We start from the raw sequence: 19,015 nt of genomic DNA, 5'->3' as shown, positions 1-19,015 counted from the left end.
GCAGTAAATATGAAGAAAGCTGAGTGAAAATTCGTATAATTTCCCATGAGTCATGTCCTTGTGACGGTGTGTACAGTATACGTCCATGTTTTAGGGCACAAAACCTAATAGCTGGATTATGTTATTTACTGCTGTCTCCAATATTTCTCTTTCCCACAATACAAACGCATTGATTCATATGGACACAGGCAGGCAGAGTGCAATCCGACACACACACACACACTTATAAACACATGTACATACTCATATACACCCTCACACAGGGAATGACACCAAAGTACAGAGAACAGACATAGCAGCTGCCAGACTACAGCCAGCTCTTTTTTTTTTTCTTAGCAGCTTTCTCTGTACTGTACGTGCCTCAAATTTCAAGCATTAACTCTAGGTGTGCCAAGCGGTCTGATATCTAATGCCGTGCACACAGGAGGGTGTCTGTATAGAGGTGTTCATTTACACACACATGCAGATACACTTTCAAACAGATGCACATACATAAGAATGCAAGCACACGCACACATTAACACAGCCGTGTAGAACAAAAAGCACACAAACCCGATTAGAGAAACACAGACACAATAATCAGGCCTGTGTGAAATAAATCTCCTCAAAGGCTTGTGTCAGGGAGTGATGGGGGACCATTGTGATGTCTGAGTAATAATTCTTTTAATACGCCTTGTTTCACTGTCAGACTGTAATCAAACAAGAGACTGTGGATCCCCTTGGCTATAGGGCTCAGTGTAACCATAATCACACCCCCCTCCTCTCTCTTTTATGTAAAACAACTCTTTGTGACATTCTAAATCATAACCCCGGGTTTGCTGTTGCCCACATACTTGGGCGCTGTCAGTGCAGATCATTTGGCTATACAGTAGTTCCAGGAGAAGTGGGAACTGGCTAGGAATATCTGAAAACATTATCTTGAGGTGCGTTTTTGGATAAGAGGTGAAATGTTCTTCCTTGTCTGGCAACAAGTGGCCCTTATGTCTGATGACATTCAGTGCTGTATGAGCGACTGAGATCATGATCAGATTTCAGATGAAACAGGTGACCTCCTGACCTCATGTGCTGAAAAGCCTTTACTGCCACCAGACACCGGGTGGTTATGTATTATACCAGGATGTAATGTCAGAGACATTGTGAACAAGACTGTAAATCCCCATCATGGGATTTCCCCCCTTTTATCGTCCCAGTTAAATTCACCCCTACATCGTAATCAAGAATGAGACCAGTGGGTCACGATGTAGACAGAATAACGTCACGGTGTGTCATAAAACGGTGGTTAAAAAAGGCTACAAGGGAGGAATAAAGAATGGAAGCTGGCATATAGGGAGATCCTGCAGTCTGGCAGTATGGAAGGAGGTATTTAGCGAAAGATACACTCCAAAGTACCCTAACATCCCAGAAATTCTTCCCAGCTTACACAGAATAAAGGTCAAAATATCATCAGTAAGCAGGAAAAATTCTGGGATTTAGGGACTATAACAAAATAAGGGGTTTGTTGAATTAACCTGTCACAGCTACCAACACACATACATGTCCCTTTAGCGGGTTTTTACACAGATCCTGGGCTGTTTTCTGCAGATTGTTGTGTACAGTGAGGTGTTTGATTTGGTCTGATCCTGGCTAGTCAGGCTTGTGTAGTCAGCCAACATCGGTGTGATCCTGAAAACAACCAACAGGAGTTCAGATGGACAGGAATGAAGTTGAGAAAGAGCCAGCGAGAAGTTGTTTCTAACAACTTTCTCTCAAATAGCAAGTTTCCATCAGTAGGAGTTCCCAGCTTCACTTGGCAAAAAGTCTGGACAAATTAAAATGTGCATGATGGAAGTCTTTGTCCTGTTGTTGTGTGTGTACAGTTTCCCAAAAGGCACAGCTAAGGATTTACTTAAATCCTGTCATTTAGTGTGCACTACTGTCATTGGGCATGATGTGAACAGTCTGAATTAGGCTTTAGCCTGACTTCAGGAGAGAAGCCAAACATACGCATACACAGTATGTGTACGCATGCAAATATCCAGATGTAGGTCACAGTTCATGGGTGATCATGGAGGAGGACTAAGACAAACAATGGGAGTCTACAGGCAGAAGAAAGGTACAAGAAAAATAAAAAAAGAAGTGAACCCAATAGAGAGATGAAAAGAGATTAAATGAAAGAGAGAGACAAAAAGATGGAAGCAGACAGAGAAAGAAACAACAAGATCGAGAATATGACAGGAGGACAGAAAAACAAAAACAAAAAGGGTGATTTTCCACATCAATATCTTCTCTCTTCACACTGCTGTGTCCACTTGGGCAGCTGACAGAGGGTTGGGGAGGGGTGGGGGGGTGGGGGGTGGGGTTGTTGTCGTCAAGGCAAACAAACAAATTGGCCGTTTTTAACACATCCTGATCCCTGCTACTGCACCACTGGTGAGCATGTACGAGACAGAAGTGTCTGCCATTTTAAAACAGCACCTCAGATAGCTGTGAAAGCTTGATGTTGACGTTTAAAGTATCTATACATCTCTCTGCTTTCCCTGCTTTCTCTCTAAATGTTGACATGCACAGTTGACCTCTTTGTAAGCACTTCAGAAGACAGGAATGAATCATAGTGGTGCTTATTAGAGCTATGTATTCATCAGCCTATAAGAGGTGGGCTCTCTGGGGTGACTGCTAATGCCTATGACTCACAAGCATCTGTAACAGCTGAGCATTTTTGCATTGCAAAGCACTTTCATAACATACAAACGACAGGGCATTGTTTTGACCACATGCAGAGTTTTGTAAGCTAATTGGCAAGTTGCATATGCGAGCCATAATTTCAAACAAATTGGGTCATTCTCTTCCTTACGATCCCCACTTGCAAATGCATAATTTGAGGGTGCAGCAAAAATTGAAACTGTATGCAAATGTATTGACATTCGAACAATTAAAGAGGAGGTCTTGATTTGTGTGGGTGTTAACTGCAGCGCCGGGGGCTTTTATACGGAAGTGATTCAGAATCTAATTTTGCGACAAGGGATAAATAAAAGGTTTCCGAGGCTCACCTGTGTCCCATTGACGCAGCAAATAGAGACTGTTTGTGCATACTTCTAGTAAAAAATAGCTTCTGATATGCTTACTCAGTGGTTTGAGGCCACATATCGGAGCTTGGCATGAATAAACGATCCATAGAAATGGGTACATAATGAGTTTTCTCTGGGAATACCTCATTTAAATCAATTTAATCATCTTACTCACAAGGTCCAACAAAGGAAAATGTCTTTTTATGAGCTCCTATATGCAAGAAGGAAAACTGGCATGGAGCCATGGTTAAATTAATGGATTATGGCGTTGCTGGTCAAAGCCAAGAGAGAGACTTACTGACCCATTTAATGTCCACTTCCAGTGGAGCCGCTTGTTGGATGTGACCCCATCCACTCCCCCATAATCCTACAAGAGATGATCTTGCCTCAACACGAGCAATGTTATTGGACTTGACAAGAACCCAACTGTCTGCCACGCAGGGTCTCAACATCACTTTGATGTGATTGCATTCTATGACAGTGCGAATCATGTGACAGAGTTGTTTGTGCACTTGAAATTTGGGAAAAGAGGGAGTAGGACACAGTGTACAGTGTCAAATGCATAAAGTATCAATCTCACCCCCCGCAATAATGTCGTTGACTCATTCTCTGTACATGCTTTGAAATTCTCTCGAAGAAGTCAATCCCAGTAGTGTCTATATTAATAAATAAGCAATGCTCTGTTATACACAAGCTTGTGATTAGCTTCCACATGTGTGTTTGGGATGATTTGAGCAAAGCTTTCCAGTAGTTTTTTTTTTCCAAAAAGCTCAAAACACTCGTACCTTCAACTTTTAACACCACAAAAGCATTCTGATAGCTTGTTTCAATGCCTAGTGAAGCAGGCATAGAAACAAGCATAAAGATATCACAGAGAGGGCATTCGGTGACAGCCAGAAAAAAGTGCCATCATTTATGTGTCAACATCAGCCATGTGGGAGGACAAGTTTATTGACATCTTGATGATCATCCTGGACCATTCTCCCTTGCACTCATCGACTGCAACTCAACATATATTAGTCAGCGGCAGGGCCAGGCACATGTCTCATTTGTCAAGAAGAAAGAACAGTGTCCTCGTTGACATTAAAATAAAGATGTGAGAATACAGAAGCACTGCGGAGCAAACACAGTATGTCGGGAAGTATATGTTTCTTAACACGATCTACCGAAGGGGAAGTGAGTTCTTTTGGGTGCTTGGGAGATCTGACTGTCTGAATAAACAATAAATATGTTTCTCTCACATACACACACACACACATGCACATGCACAACACACACACACACACACACACACACACACACACACACAAATACCACAAAGTAGTCTTATTTCAGGGTGGATCCAGTTAAAGCCTCTGATTATTTCTCTGTCAGTAATCAGTGTCCATTCAGAAAATGAATAAATCAATTGAGTGTGCAGCCTGTCTATACACAGCTTATTCCAAGAATCCATAACGGCTAAGCTGAAAATAAAGGCTGTTGTGGAGGCTGTTGCTTGACTGTAATCAGTTGACTGTATATAAACACATCATGGCATGTAAAGACATGCTCCAATTTAAAGATAGCAGAACAGGTGCTATTATGACCACCTTTTAAAGCAGCTGTCTGCAAATGCAAGGCACTGCTTTAAATCAGCTCATTTGAATTCTCTGTATGACTGTGTGACATTATACATGACTAAAATTAGGATTGATTCTAGCACATTCCTGAGCTGCTCTAAATGTACTTGTAATATGCAAATATTTAGTATATGTCTGTATATGTATTGGCAGTTTAGAAACTTCAAACATGTTATTTACAGTTAGAAAAAATATAAATATACATTTTCACTCACTGCCTCCTCTTCATCTTAATTTTGGTTTCCAACCTGGACTATGTTCTTTGTTACGGTGAAGCTTGCCTTCGTCTGGCTTAGACTGATGCTGTTCCATTGGCTGAACCCAATTTAGCACCCCTAGCCCATGTCCTATCAATACAAAAGTGGACGAGCAAAAGCATTAATAAATACTGAGCTCTCGGATAATCTGTGGAAAAATTGCTTGACCTCTGTGGCTCATCACTGACTGCATTGAGCATTATGTGGATTTAGGATTCTGGGTGTGGAGGGGATTAGGATAATTACTGTTATTATATTCTCAGTGTAAGGACTATCACAGGCCTAGGCTAGCCTCCCCTCAGCTCTTGACAGCTAAATTAAAAACATACGCTGCTGATGTGACCCCGGATGATTGATCCCTCTCCCTTGTGTCTACCATCTCTTTCCCTCTTAGGCAGAACCGTGAATCCTTACACTCTGCCTACAGAGTGTGAAGTATTTTTTTTTAATGGCCGATGGAGATTTGGAGTTTTGAGCATCACTTGGGGAATGATCTAACCTTGCCCCAGGCCAGACTTTGCACCTGTCCGGGCATGTATGTTTCCAGAGGTGAAAATATATCTTCCTCTCTCCCTGTCTTACTCTCTTTAAAAAAAAGGGATATGCTGGCAGGGGTCCCTTGAGTCTTAGCACCAGGGACTCAGGGAACGCCCGGATGGTAAACCTTCCCAAATCCCCTAGATACTGATCCCTTATGATATGGTAACTGGCTTCGAGGTGTTGTTTACCACAGAGCCCAACTCACCTTACCCCCTGAGATGCTTTCCTAGACTCCAAAGCTTCCGTAACATATCTAGCACATATTAGATTCTAAATTAAAAATCAGTCAGCTGTGACACTTGATACATATGTGGGAAATACCAAAGGAATATCAAAGCGCACTTGACAGCAACTAAAATCACGATTTCAGCAATGCAATTTAACAATATTGTGTGCAAAAGAAATGATTGGGGGGCTGGGTTCTTACCATGAGCTGGATCAGGTGGGCCAAACTCCAGATTGTATCTCAGGATGTAAAAATTATTCCACACATATAGCTGGTTATCTCGCGGATTGTAATCCACAGCTGCAATGTACTGGTACTGGTTGGGAAAGTGGATATCAACGTATTCCCCACGGTTCTGTTTGGTATTGTAAACGTAATCAATCAGGCTCTTGCTGACCTCACTTTCATTGTCCTCATAGGTGGAGCGGACCACATAGAGTACTCCGCAAACCATGAAGGCATTGGAGGCTGAGCGCTTATCATAGGTTGTGTCCCAGGTTGCCTCAAAACGTAGTGTGTAGGGGTTCAACTGGCTGATTACCATCATACCGTTGTTCTGCTCTGTGGCGTAGATCACCCATAGCCCATTCTCATCTACTGCCAGGTCAATGTCTGTTTTACCACCCCACTTGTAGGGCGACGTGTCGTGGTAGTTCGCATTATTGATGATTGCCTCACCACTTTTGATTCGAGTCCGCAGGTCAAACTTCACAATGTTGCGGGTACGCTCCTTGTTGAAAAACACGGCCCCATCATACACCACAAATCCAGTCCCATCCACCCGGTGGGGCAGCTTATAGGTAATGGTTTGTCGGGCATTTTGGAAGTCATCCAGGGAGGAATACTCAATGAGAGTGTCTGTCCGATAAGGAGTCCAAGGCATGAAGTAGATTTTGTCGCCGGCTTGCAGTGGATCTTTGCACCAGGCGCCAGCTTGTTGCTCCGCTTCAAATAGAAAGGAAGGATCACCGACAGCTTTCAGAGTCCCAGGACAAAGAAAAACTAGTAATGGGAGAAGAGTAGAATAAGAAACAGACACAGGTTAACAAGTGAAAAATAAAACCATACAAAACCATATGTAACACCCATATAATCTCTAATGCCTTGATTTTGTTTTATGGGTTGTCCACGAGACGTGGGGACAGACACACATTAACGAGTGGCCAAAACACAACTAACAGCTATAGCCAATATTCACAAGCAGTATAAGGATTTTGGTTTTGTGCATAGAAAGAAAAAAGGAATAGGAAAGTTATTAAGCATAATTTTTAAATATATAATGTAGTCTGAAACAAAAAGAAGCTTGGCCTCATAGACATTAACTGTTGGGAGTAGAACACAAATGAGGGGGAATAGAACAGAAACAAAACTTAACAAAACAATTGGTCCTGTAAACACAAATAAAATGCAGCCAACTAAAGTCACTTGGCAATAGACGGGAGAGGTTATGAGAGAGCAGGAGTCAGCAGAGTCTGCAAATTGTTTGTGTGTACTTAGGTGTGTCTCAATTACACCATCTTTTCTACGGTATATACCTGAGAGGCTTGTCATTACAAAGTGGTGCAAATGTCACAACCATTAAGATTTAAAAAAATAAACTGTCATTAAGGGTCTCTTGAGGTGTTTTGGTTGTTGCTCTGAGGTATAGGAGGCATAAGAATCAACAGAGAAAAGAGCAGCAAGTGGTCAGGTGAGAATAATGGGGAGAAAAGTGAGAAAGAGGGGGGCTCGGAGAGAAAAGGGACAGTAGAAAGCAATTGCTTGAAAAAAGGGGGCAAGAAACACTGTTACCATGGCATGCTATGGAAAAGGGTTTGGAAGCCAGGCAATATGAGATTCTGCTGAGTAGCAAAAGCACCCAGGGACAATGAGAAGAGGAAGCCCCTATGGACTGCAGCCAATACACCCCCATTTACATCTTTTGGCTGCCTGTGTGCTGTCTCTTTTTATGGTCAGCCTCACTTCCCTTGTTGCACTACATTGGCCGTTAACATTACAGTTAGGGGATTCTGGAGATAATGTCTGCAATGAGTTTGTAGGGGCCACCATGGGAAAATAGGTAGTTTACAACCAGATGCCACAAAACAAGGAGCTAGGGTTTGGGTCGTGTCTGTTATTTACCTTTTTGCTCCACTTCTATTTTAAGCGTTGGAAGAGAGAATGAAAGGGGTGCAAGGGGAAAAAAAGAGATCAATATGAATTAACTGTCATCGCTACGATCACATATGCAGAAACACGTTATGAGACATGGACAAAGACTGGTAGACCTATTAAAAGAAAGCAGGGAAGTTGTGAGAAAGGCGACACACAGCTGCCAAGGTTCTGTCTTAGAAAAAGGATTGGATTAGAACACTGAGAATGGTCTATTCACATTTGTGATCATGACCAATCAAAACAATTGCTAGCACAGTGATGGATGGATTTTATGTTTGACAGATTGATAAGTGTCATGTTTTCACTAAAGGCAAAACTTTAATCAGGGTCATCTTCTGATCTTTGATTTTTGTTTGATACATAGGCAAGCAATTCTGGGATTCATGTTGAAAAGTCAAGAAAACATTTTTATGAATACTGTAGAAATGATTATAGTTTAATACAAATTCATGTTAATTATAATTTACTTCACATGGCTCTGGTTTTGTTGAAAAACCAAATCAAGTTGCTTTCAATCTGTGGTCTGTTCTAATCCACCCACCACCGTAAACCAAGCCTCATTCGGATTCCAATCAAAATGAAAAAGTGTCATTTATTAAGTTATAATAAAGATGCCATTTTACTATTCTGGACAATGTAACACCTGACTAATACTTAGAAAAGTCTCTGCACAACACTCTAATCTTACTTTACCACTTTTACAATTATGAAGCCATATGTGCACAGAAAAAAACTAACTAATTGTGGCCTTATCAACAAAGAAGGTAATCAGTCGGGCAAAGTACATTAATATAGCTTATGTGCACTCACTGTTGAAACATGTATTTAATTCCACAGTACAACACTGCTTACTTTGTTGAGTTATTTTGTGCTTTCAAATACAAGTCCGGTATAAATTAGCCAACATGGGCACATTTAGACAAGGCACTCTGAAGGCAACTGTGTTAAGAAGCATTACCCAGTCCATTAATCTGTAATGTCAATGACTGATTTATAAAACATATCATAAGACATAAGCATGTGTTGCATGCATTGCATGAAAATCACCAGCTTATTTTTAACTTCAACAACAAGACTGAAAATTTCTAGAAAATTATTTATGAATAGTTGATGAACATTCTTCAGAAAATAAGTTTCTCAGGTTAGTCTGAAGTCTAGGTCAGACTGTTCAAGTTATTTCTTTTCCAAATGGGACAGTTCAGCTTAACTTGCTGTTCAATAGCCAGCCACTAAATGTGAGGGGACAAAGATGGGCATCACAGAAGTTTGATTCAGTCAGTCAAAGACATTTGACCTCTTTCTATGTGTACAGAAAATTATAAAATTATAAAAATAATGCTCAACCACTTCTTATTATATGGTTAAAGTTTATATTTAACAGAAAATGTAGTTTATCTAATTTCATTATTATGAAACCTCTTTGACTGAAAGTAATTTCTACTAATGTGGACTGATTCAGGCACATTGCTATTCATCTTTCAACCATACTGTTTAAATTTTATTGTTAACAAAAGTGTTAACTGGTGGAGATTTTAATCTCCCAAGTACAGACTGCATGCGTCAGTTATTTTGCCCTTGATCTACACCTCTATTGGTTTTTGCCTGTGTCTTCCTCAGATTTCAGTCTTGGATGGATTCACAATACAAAGGCTCAACCACAGAAGGCCTAGAAGGATCAACGCTGAAATACTAATTGTACACATTTTGGGCCAGTTTGCACTGTGGGATAATGTTACCCACCATAATTTGAGTTCTCCTTGAATCCTTCAACCCTCTGGCTCAAATTAGTACATGTTCATTAGAATTTGAATCTGTTGCAATTGTTAAGTCTGACCTAGACTTCAGTGGCTAAAAAAACCCAGTGAAAACCAAAGATTGAGAAGGATCCGTAAATGAATGCACGCCATTCTGAAGAAGAAATTCAAGTGTGTTGTAGCTAACAAAGAGATCAAACACAGACTGGAAGCAGTTGAGTTCCCAGAAGCTGCCTCAGCCACATAAAACAGAGGAGGCCAGAAAAGGACAGAGAGAGATGGCATGAAGAAAGCCTGGAAAGAAAAGGTGAACACAAGACGGAAGACCTGATGATGTTAGTAGAAATGTTAAAAAAAAGAAATAAATCAATCAGTGTGATCAGAAATCGGTCAGTGGATGAAGAGAGTGAATCTGATAGCCGAGGAGGTTTCCTGCAGATTGCACAGGGGAAGGGAAGAGAGTCAGTCACTTTTAATATAGCAACATTAAAACAAACAGACATGAGAAACATCCCAACCCACAGTAAACCCAACGACCCTATACTTTCACCAATACACATTAAAGACTTTATAAGGTATCCCTGTTTTTTATGAACTGTCACTAATCAAATTATAATGACTATTAATCACTGTTAATAATCAGATGTTGCATCTAGATATGGATGGATGTCTGCTGTCAACTGCAGACTCAGTTAGTGGCTCTAGTGTTTAATCTAAATTAAAGCATCATGTAAATTACAAATAAGGGGTTGGGGAGGGAGGGGGGGCTGTATACAGAAAAAAAAACACCAAAGGGCACCCGAAAATTATGCATCTTAACTTTAATTTTCATTATCTGGCCGTCACTGTCACATGGAGCTGAGGGTTTACTGGCTTTAGAATGTGATGAAAAATGAAAATATTAGCAATGAGGACTGTTTATGCCCACTGGCATGACTCTACAGTTTTGCAAGGGTAGAATGGAATTTTTTCCATTTCAAAATAGCTTGCACGGAGCAATTCAAACAATTACTAGAGCCGATTCAGAGGGCAATTCAGTGCCAGGTGAAGGAAAAATTTATATCCTTGAACATGAAGATAATGTTGCTAATGAGGGCAGATCATGACAAGAACCAAATTATGAAGCCAAAAGGATGGAAACTGTGGACATGTAGGCTTGTTGCAAAGGCCAATTGCACAGAAGAGAAAAATCCAAAATTGCTTGTGTGACTGCAAAGGCTTTCCATTACATTCATGGAGGGAGGGAGAGAATAAACAACTGTTTATTATTTTATTAAACTGCTGGTCATATTTCATGGGACAGATAGACTTTCAGGGGCAGCAGTCAAAATGAGGACTCTGTCAGTGGTCCCGTCGTTGATCAGCTTAATGAGGATTTAATACGTTTTCTTGCAAAACAACTTCTCAAGTCTTGTATCCCAGCAAATCCAGGGCTCCTAAGCTCCTGAACCACTGTAATGTATTTAATCACAAATCTTGGTGTTTGGCATATGATCTATTCCATCTGAAAACTGTCAAACTGGAGTAAGGTCTTTGCTATGCCATCTGAAAACAGAAGTGAGGGTTTACTCTGGTGTGGAAAAGCTCAGTAAATCTTCCCCTATGATTGCCTTTCTCTGTGTTAGTCTGACTCTCCAACATTATCTGGGGTATATGGATTTTATTTTAGGGGAAAGGAGAAAGAGGACTGGTAGGAGGGAAGAAACATAACACAGAACTTGCCTGTAAATCACACTCTATCACAGTTTACAACAGGGCTTGAGTGGGAAAGGTTGGACTGGGCTCGCGTTTGGACTGGATCAGACTGGGAGAACACTAAGCACTTACCAGGGCAGTTGCGATAGGATACATTCTGTGTTCTTGGTCCTATTCTGGTTGGGCATGGACCTTGAGAAGCAAAAAGACGGGGCTACAGACATGCATGTTTGAAACTGCATAGAGTGCAGTGAGGACCTGTTTGGGATTTTTGTTAGACAGACTTTGCCAAGACTGAGAGTCCTTGGGCAGAGGTTTATTTTTCACCACACTACAGCGGTCTTGACTGTTACCTTGGTGCAAGAAACAGGCAAAAGACAATCATAACAGTGGGTGGACATGAGTGCACCTTGAGGCTAATCCTACTATTAAGGTTTGAGGTAACACAGCAAGACATAGGATCAATACTTCACTTAACTATGAGGCAAGTAAAAAACAACCCAAAAAAACCCAAGCAGTTAGGCGTTTAAGGTAAAAACTACAGGATTTGGCTTGGCTCAATAATGTGGACTCAACTACTCATTATTGCTTATTCTATTTTTAACTACAGGTCCACAAAGCCTTGGGGAGGTTAACCTTTAAGTTGTAATGAGTTTTACCACCTAATGATGTTCACTAATGCATTCTGATTCAACACTGAGGGGAACAGCTTGGACAGGTATACTTATTATGAGCAATGTAGAAGAAGAACTGTGTTATATATATAAAAAAGTATGGCAGAATAAAGGTGCAGTATTCATATGTGGGGTAAATTTCCCAACAAATTTCAGTTGATTCAAAACTGAAAGTAGAATAATTGAAGAAAATCCTAATTTGAATCAACAAAAGCTGTCAAATAGTTTCTGCCCATCACTCCTACTCTTTTTATTTCAGTTCCACCTGATTAGTGATTCTGGCAATTCATCTAAATCTTTGTCATTAATCACTTTGTAAAGGTTACATGGGGGAATTTTCTTCACACAAATTGCAAATGAACACGGCAAGCTTAAAGGACAAAGGGCAATCTAAACATTGTTTGGTAGCTGAATGGCAATGAATATTTCAGGATCCAAGGAGCAGACAAAAATGTTAACACTATCTCTTTAGATGAAATATTACCTTGTTGACTTACAAGTGGGGCCATTCTGTTCTGTTACATAATGAAACATCTGTTAACATATTTCAACACCTGTTGTGTGGATGTATATTAAGCCATCAAGGTGAGCTGTGCGCCTGATACACTTTTCCGCACAAGACTTGAGTAATGAAACACTTGCTTGCCATCATGGAGAGTCAGCATGACTTCCTCTACCCTCCCTCTATTCTGCTACCTCATAACCAGGCTCGTCGATCCGCTGGAAACACGGTGAGCACATCAATAATAAAGGCTGTACAGAAGAGGACCAAAGGTTTTTACAGGTCATATTTCATGAAAAGTTCATGGTGTGACACGGATGGAAGAAGAGACAGAGGAAAAGGTTGCTGGAGGGCATTGTACACGAAGAGAGCATACTGTCTGGACAAGGCAGGAGGAAGAAATGGGACAGGATATGGTATGACACAGATGAGAGAGAGATGGCAGAGAAGAAGAGACAAACTGAGGATGGGGGAGGAAGGGAAGAGGAAAGGTTTTCAATTCATGACAGAACAGTCATACTTACTGTAGGGCACACACTCATACTGGACCTCCAGGTACTTGTAGGTCCCTGGGCAGGGGTCAGGGAAGACATCTGAACCTGTGATCACAATGCACTGGGTCCGATTGTTGCATCTGAATAACAAGAAAAAGGAAAAATATTAAATTAGCAGCAATGTCTCTTGTGCCCAAACACATCCATGCTAACATACATGTTGTAACACTGTATACAAGCGCAGCACAGGCTCCTGAAAAATGCAAAAACAAATGCTCCTGACTCATGTTCTTATAAATTACATTCCTGGATTTCTAAATGAATCTTGCAGTTACACAGTTACACAGAGTTTGGTGCTTCATCTGTTCTTTAACAACTGTACCTGCTAGTTTTGATCATATCAAATCCCAAATGGCTAGTGTGTGTGTGGTGTTGTTATAAATATAACTGCTCTCTTGCAATTATTAAAATGAAATTTTGAATGAAATTAAATGTCCATGAACATATAAAACCATCAATCAATCAATCAAAATTTATTTATAGAGCACTTTAACAGCAATCAAGAAGTTGCACAAAATACAGAGATAAAAAAAAAATCAATTTACAGGTTATCACATACATATAATGTATACTGTTAAAACACTAACAAATGACTTCCTCCAAGTGTCATCCTCAAAGGTCAAAAGCCATACGGAAGAGATAGGTTTTAAGGCAAGTTTTAAAATCAGACAGTGAGGAAGCATGTTTGATGGTAAGAGGGAAGGGCATTCCACAATTTCGGAGCTGCTACCGCAAAAGCACGGTCCCGTTTAAGTTTGCGACGGGTTTTAGGCACTCTCAGGAGAAGTTTGTCAACTGACCTGAGCGAACGGGTAGGTGTATAAGGATGAAGCAGCGCAGATAAATAAGGGGGGGCAAGGCCATTCAAGGATTTAAAAGTCAGTAAAAGAAGTTTAAAATCTATCCTACATTGAATGGGTAGCCAATGGAGTGAGTGTAGAACTGGGGAGATGTGTTCATATTTACGTGTTCCTGTTAGAAGACGAGCTGCAGCGTTTTGCACCATCTGGAGACGGGCATGAGACGATCCATTCATCCCAACGAAAAGTGCATTGCAGTAATCTAGTCTAGCAGTCACAAAGGCATGTATAACGGTCTCAAAATTATGCTTAGAAAGAATCGGTTTCAACTTAGCCAGCTGTCTTAATTGAAAGAAACTAGATTCAACCACTAACCCAACGTGTTTATCCAGTTTCATATCGGCATCAATTTTGACTCCTAGGTCAGCGATGGTTGTCGTGACATAATGAGCTAGGGGGCCTAGATCGAGGTGAGGAGGGGAGTGAGTCCCAGGGGTGCCGTTAAAAACCATCACCTCCGTTTTGTTTTCATTAAAACTTAAGAAGAAATAAAACCTTAGCTACACTGGACTACAGCTGCATGGGGACCTCATGTGATTTTGGAATTTACCCCCCACATGTGTTTGGTGGGATGCATTTGCAGGGGATAAACAAAGTCTGTGTGTTGCACTCAAATGTCCCGACTTATTGATTTGAATGGGTCTACATGCTGAGTAGCTAGATGAGGCTCTTGAATTTGCACCCAAAATGCCATCAAAGGTCTCATTAATGATTTCTCGACCTGGAAGAGCAGAAAAATCCCAAAATACTCATCAAGGCATCTTTCCCAAAAAGTAAATTATCATAATGAGTTCAATGTGTAATTTATGGTGCATTTCCATATGAAAACAAAATCATGTTTTAGATATCATATATTCGTATAAATTTTGTTTTTCATTTCACCAGCCATTCGAAGCTGTGTCAAAAGGTAATTTCGGTCACTGCCTTTAACATCTGGAAAGCAGACTTCTAATTTAGCCTGTGGCGTGCTCTGAAACCCAGGGAATTGCAGGTGGCCACCCTTTTGCTGTACTGAAATCATGATAATGACATCAATACCCCAAGTAACCCATCTTTGCCACCAAGGGGAATTAAAATGCTATTGGCAATGTGAGGAACCAGATCAATAACACCGTTCTGCTGATTTTGCAGGGACCAGAGATAATATTTGTTTCTTCTTTTCACAGACCAGTGCGCCCCTTTTACAGCAGATCATTGGAAAATGTATTACTAGCTGCATTGTATTGTGCTTTGGGTTTTGCCTTTGTTTTGGGCTGCTGAGGTAATCACTGCTTTGTGTCCAAATGTTATTAATATAATATTAGGTAGCATAGTGAAACAGTTTTGAGTTGCTTACTGGCACAGGGGGCTGGAAATTGGCTGTTTAGGTTTCAGACTGAAACCAACCATATTTTAACTGCATACCATAAAGTATATTACAATTTACAGCACAAAAAATGATTCAGCAACTTAAACAAATGGCTCCTGTGTTCAAATACCCCCCCCCTCCCCCCCTCCACTAAATCACCATCACGGCAGGGAATAGAATTAGCTATTACTTTTTTCTTTTCTTTTTCTAGCACAAAAGCAATTCATCTCCCTCTTTCTCATGTTCTCCCAATCCGCATGTATGCCAATTAAAATGGTTCATAATTTTTTTTTATAGATTTGACAGAGAGGATTTTTTTATTTCACAAAAAGAAATAAAGGCATTTTTTTTTGCTTTTGTTAAAATATTGTATTATATCACAGAGTCATAATGACACATATTTCTACATCTGTGTGTGTGCATCTGTGTTTTGTGTAGATCTCAAGGGGAATCTCACTTTATTAATGACTTTCACGTGTGATAACAGATGAGAATATCAGCATATTGTTTTTGTTTTTATGGAAATGAATTACTGTTCTGGAATTAAAACATGCACCTCATGCTGGGGCCATAATATGCCGCTTGTTTTTGCGAGTAATATTTCATGACTCTGCAGCACTTTCCATATATTATATGGTCACTTTGATGATTCTGTCCCTCTTGCTCATGCATAAGCATATCATGCAGGAGCAATATAAATTACAGTGCTTTATCTAGCAGACTCCAATGAGACCGGGAAATGAATGCCTGGTTTATATTTGGCATATGAAACAGAATGATATCAAAAATAAAATTCATGACACTAATGAGACATAGAACTGCCATCGTTTCTCAGGCAAACGTATTAAACAATAAAACATAAGCACTGGAAAACAAAAAATCATATTTCTTTTGAAACAATGTTGACATAAGTGTTGATCTTTCTGATATATCTCCCTAATTTTAGAGCTGTGGAGCAGGGACGTCTACGGGATTGTGTGACTCTGATTCCTTCTCATCAGTGAAACCTTGGGCATCTCGTGAGATCAATTGAAAAAGCCCTAATGGCTTCTTCTATGCATAGACCTAGTCCTAGTAAGAGAGCATGTAATTGAAATTCCTCCCATAAAAAGTTCAGTATTTGGGCCTGCCAGGGCACAGGTCTCAAAGTGCACACTAATTAAATACATGTAAAATATGATATCTTTGACTATCTTTTGATAGTTTGAGGCTATATGGTAATTAATCATGTACATAATGAATATTAAGTCAAAGGAAGCTTTTCTCCACTTTTTACTGGAGTGAAATATTCTAATTTTATAAATACTGTGACTGCTCAACGATTTTAGTGATGTAAAAGTGGAAAGAGTGCTCATTTATTTTATCTTGTAATGCAAGAGAAAGAATAATTAGCCAGCTGGAAAAGAAGCTCAATATAAAGTACTTTTGAGGGGAAAATGTTGCAAGTAGCCTTTGTATTTTGGAGGAACATTACCTAGTTGTTTGGTAATATTTCTGTAGTAGGTTATATTGAGAAAAATATAGATCACCTTATTTTATTTTTATTTTTTTGTTTGACAAATTGCTACAACAATGTCCAGGGTTAGGGTTATGGAGCTCCACATCCTGAAAATGACTAGAAGTTTAAAATCCACATTTGCTAAAATTCCAAAGCTGCATCTATAAATGACATTATGATATATCTATGTATAAACCATAGTGAGAACAGTCACAAAGGTTCAAAAATAGTCCTAACATATTTTTTTCATAAAGTCAAACTAAAATAAAAGCAGAATGGAGCTATTTCCTGCTTTGATTACCTCCATTTCCCCTACCAGCCTGTTAATCACACTGAAGTATTCCAAATGAAATCCCATCACATCTCTGACCTTTTGGGAGAGGCAGACATCAGTACAATTAGAGTGTCATAGAAAATGCTACTTGGATTTGATGCAAATCTCCTTTAAAAATGAGCAATCCCTGCTGACAGCGGGAAGGGGTGCGATAAGATGCCAACTAGGTGTAACTAATAGCACTCCTGATACCATGAATCCACATGCAATTTAACCTTTTCCACTGTCATCATAAAGCATGTCAGAGGAATAATTGGACACGATAATGTGCTAAATGAATAATAAATTGCTTTTGAGTACGTAAAACTATTTCCACTAACAAATGTAGGAAAAGGCGTTACTTAGGTCTAAAGCCTACCTAAATTATAATAGAGTGTAATTCAAATCTGTTTTTCCACTAATCCACCTTTGTGAACAGATACAATGTCATTTTAATCTATGCTGCTTTGTGCAGTAGATCAGCGTAAGCTTGCAACTCAGCTTTGCTCAGGCGCACTCTCTTGTAAATTTAAGCTTTAAGTAGATTTTATTCACAATTTATTTATGCACCCCAATGTTGATGTCAATGTGTTGTGAAGGGGTTGCTTTTGCATTTAAAAAAAGGTAGCCCAACAGTTGCAAATATCTCACACTGTAGTTCACATATGCATACATCAATATTCTATGAAAAAAGCTATAGTGAATAATCTTGTCTTTATGCCTTTGACCTCTTTAAGTTGAACCAGCATGGACAGTCTTGGTGGTCTCTCATGACCATTCAAAGATGTACATGTGACTAAGGGCAAGATGCTCTTTAATTGCTGAATCCTGGATTGTTTTGCCTCCACTGCTCTATTTTCTATCCCTCAACACTCCACAGCGTTCAGGAAGCCTAAGCAGCCATTTGGCATACTCACAATATAAAATAGCATCAGCAGTGAAAACAATCGCTGTGTAACTGGAGGAGAAAGGCGACATGAGTGAGGGGAGCACATTACAGAAAAAGGCACAATCTACTTCCTGGTGCTCCCAGTTTGAATTTCAATCAAATTAGCGTCTCTTAAACTCAAAGTGACCCGTCTAGCTCCATTTCATCTGAAATGCTGATGAGGTTCATGGCACAATTATCAAGGCAGACATCTCTCTCAAGAGGCAGGCCTGTTGATAGCAGACAGGCCATTGAAAAATTAAATCATTTCCAGGGCCACAAAATGGCAGCGAAAGAAACAATCTGTTGCAGACAGTACACAACACACACACAAACACACACACACACACGCTAGACGTTTAATCACCTCCAATATCTGTATATTTAGACCATTTTCTAAGGGGGTGGCCCAATAATGTTTCAGGAAATTGGTCATTAGAAATTAACCATTAACATCCTGCTTTCAACTTTAGGTCCAACCCAATATCTGGGCAAAACTTGTAATTACTCTCACATGCTTGTGTTTATGCTATATTTACTGGAGCTGCCAATAATAGGCTACTCAATGGGGGAATTCCAAGCTCTTACAGAGTCACGAGGAAGGCTGTCTGACTCACATCCGTCCATCTCACCTATTGATTTTGAAACCCGCAAAGGTATATCGCCATGCCACTCAAGTCAGCGGTAATACTACTGTGGCATTCTGCAGGTCTAAATGTGACCTTTACAACAAGACAGAATACAATGCTAAAAAGAATGGGAAAGAATTGCAGTGATGGGAGACTTTTTCCACACAGACCTGGAGACTCTAATTGCTGCATCTATCACAAAACTGAGGGGTGAATATTTGGGCAAACACCTATGTTGCATTTCATATTTAGTTATTAATTCAGATGTTTATAGAGATCTGTTTTCACTTTGACATGAAAGACTATTTTTTTTTTCTGTTAATGATGAGTAATTATTCATAATGATATGAATATAACAATAAATAAGGGAGATGTTTTTTTAGTGATTTTAGATATCTAATTCATCTGAAAATTCATATA

The 19,015-nt window shown here is 39.8% G+C and overlaps 1 protein-coding gene across 15 annotated transcripts in view; it reads right to left on the bottom strand.

Annotated features, from left to right (window-relative positions):
- adgrl2a (adhesion G protein-coupled receptor L2a) overlaps window positions 1–19,015 on the bottom strand; it is a 92,238-nt gene that overhangs the window by 29,356 nt on the left and 43,867 nt on the right. For 11 of the 15 annotated variants that reach the window (XM_046049635.1, XM_046049632.1, XM_046049634.1 and 8 more), the window contains 3 exons: window positions 12,990–13,099; window positions 7,808–7,822; window positions 5,888–6,688 (listed from right to left, as the gene is read on the bottom strand). In XM_046049635.1, the coding sequence (XP_045905591.1) occupies window positions 5,888–6,688; window positions 7,808–7,822; window positions 12,990–13,099 (926 nt within the window). The remainder of the gene's footprint in view (window positions 1–5,887; window positions 6,689–7,807; window positions 7,823–12,989; window positions 13,100–19,015) is intronic. The other 4 variants (XM_046049626.1, XM_046049629.1, XM_046049638.1 and 1 more) reach the window with 1 other exon arrangement.

This window comes from Micropterus dolomieu, linkage group LG05 (genome assembly GCF_021292245.1).
Source record: "Micropterus dolomieu isolate WLL.071019.BEF.003 ecotype Adirondacks linkage group LG05, ASM2129224v1, whole genome shotgun sequence".
Lineage (NCBI taxonomy): Eukaryota > Metazoa > Chordata > Actinopteri > Centrarchiformes > Centrarchidae > Micropterus > Micropterus dolomieu.
The sequence above is the reverse complement of the archived record's forward strand: the minus strand, read 5'-3'. Positions and strand labels throughout refer to the sequence as shown.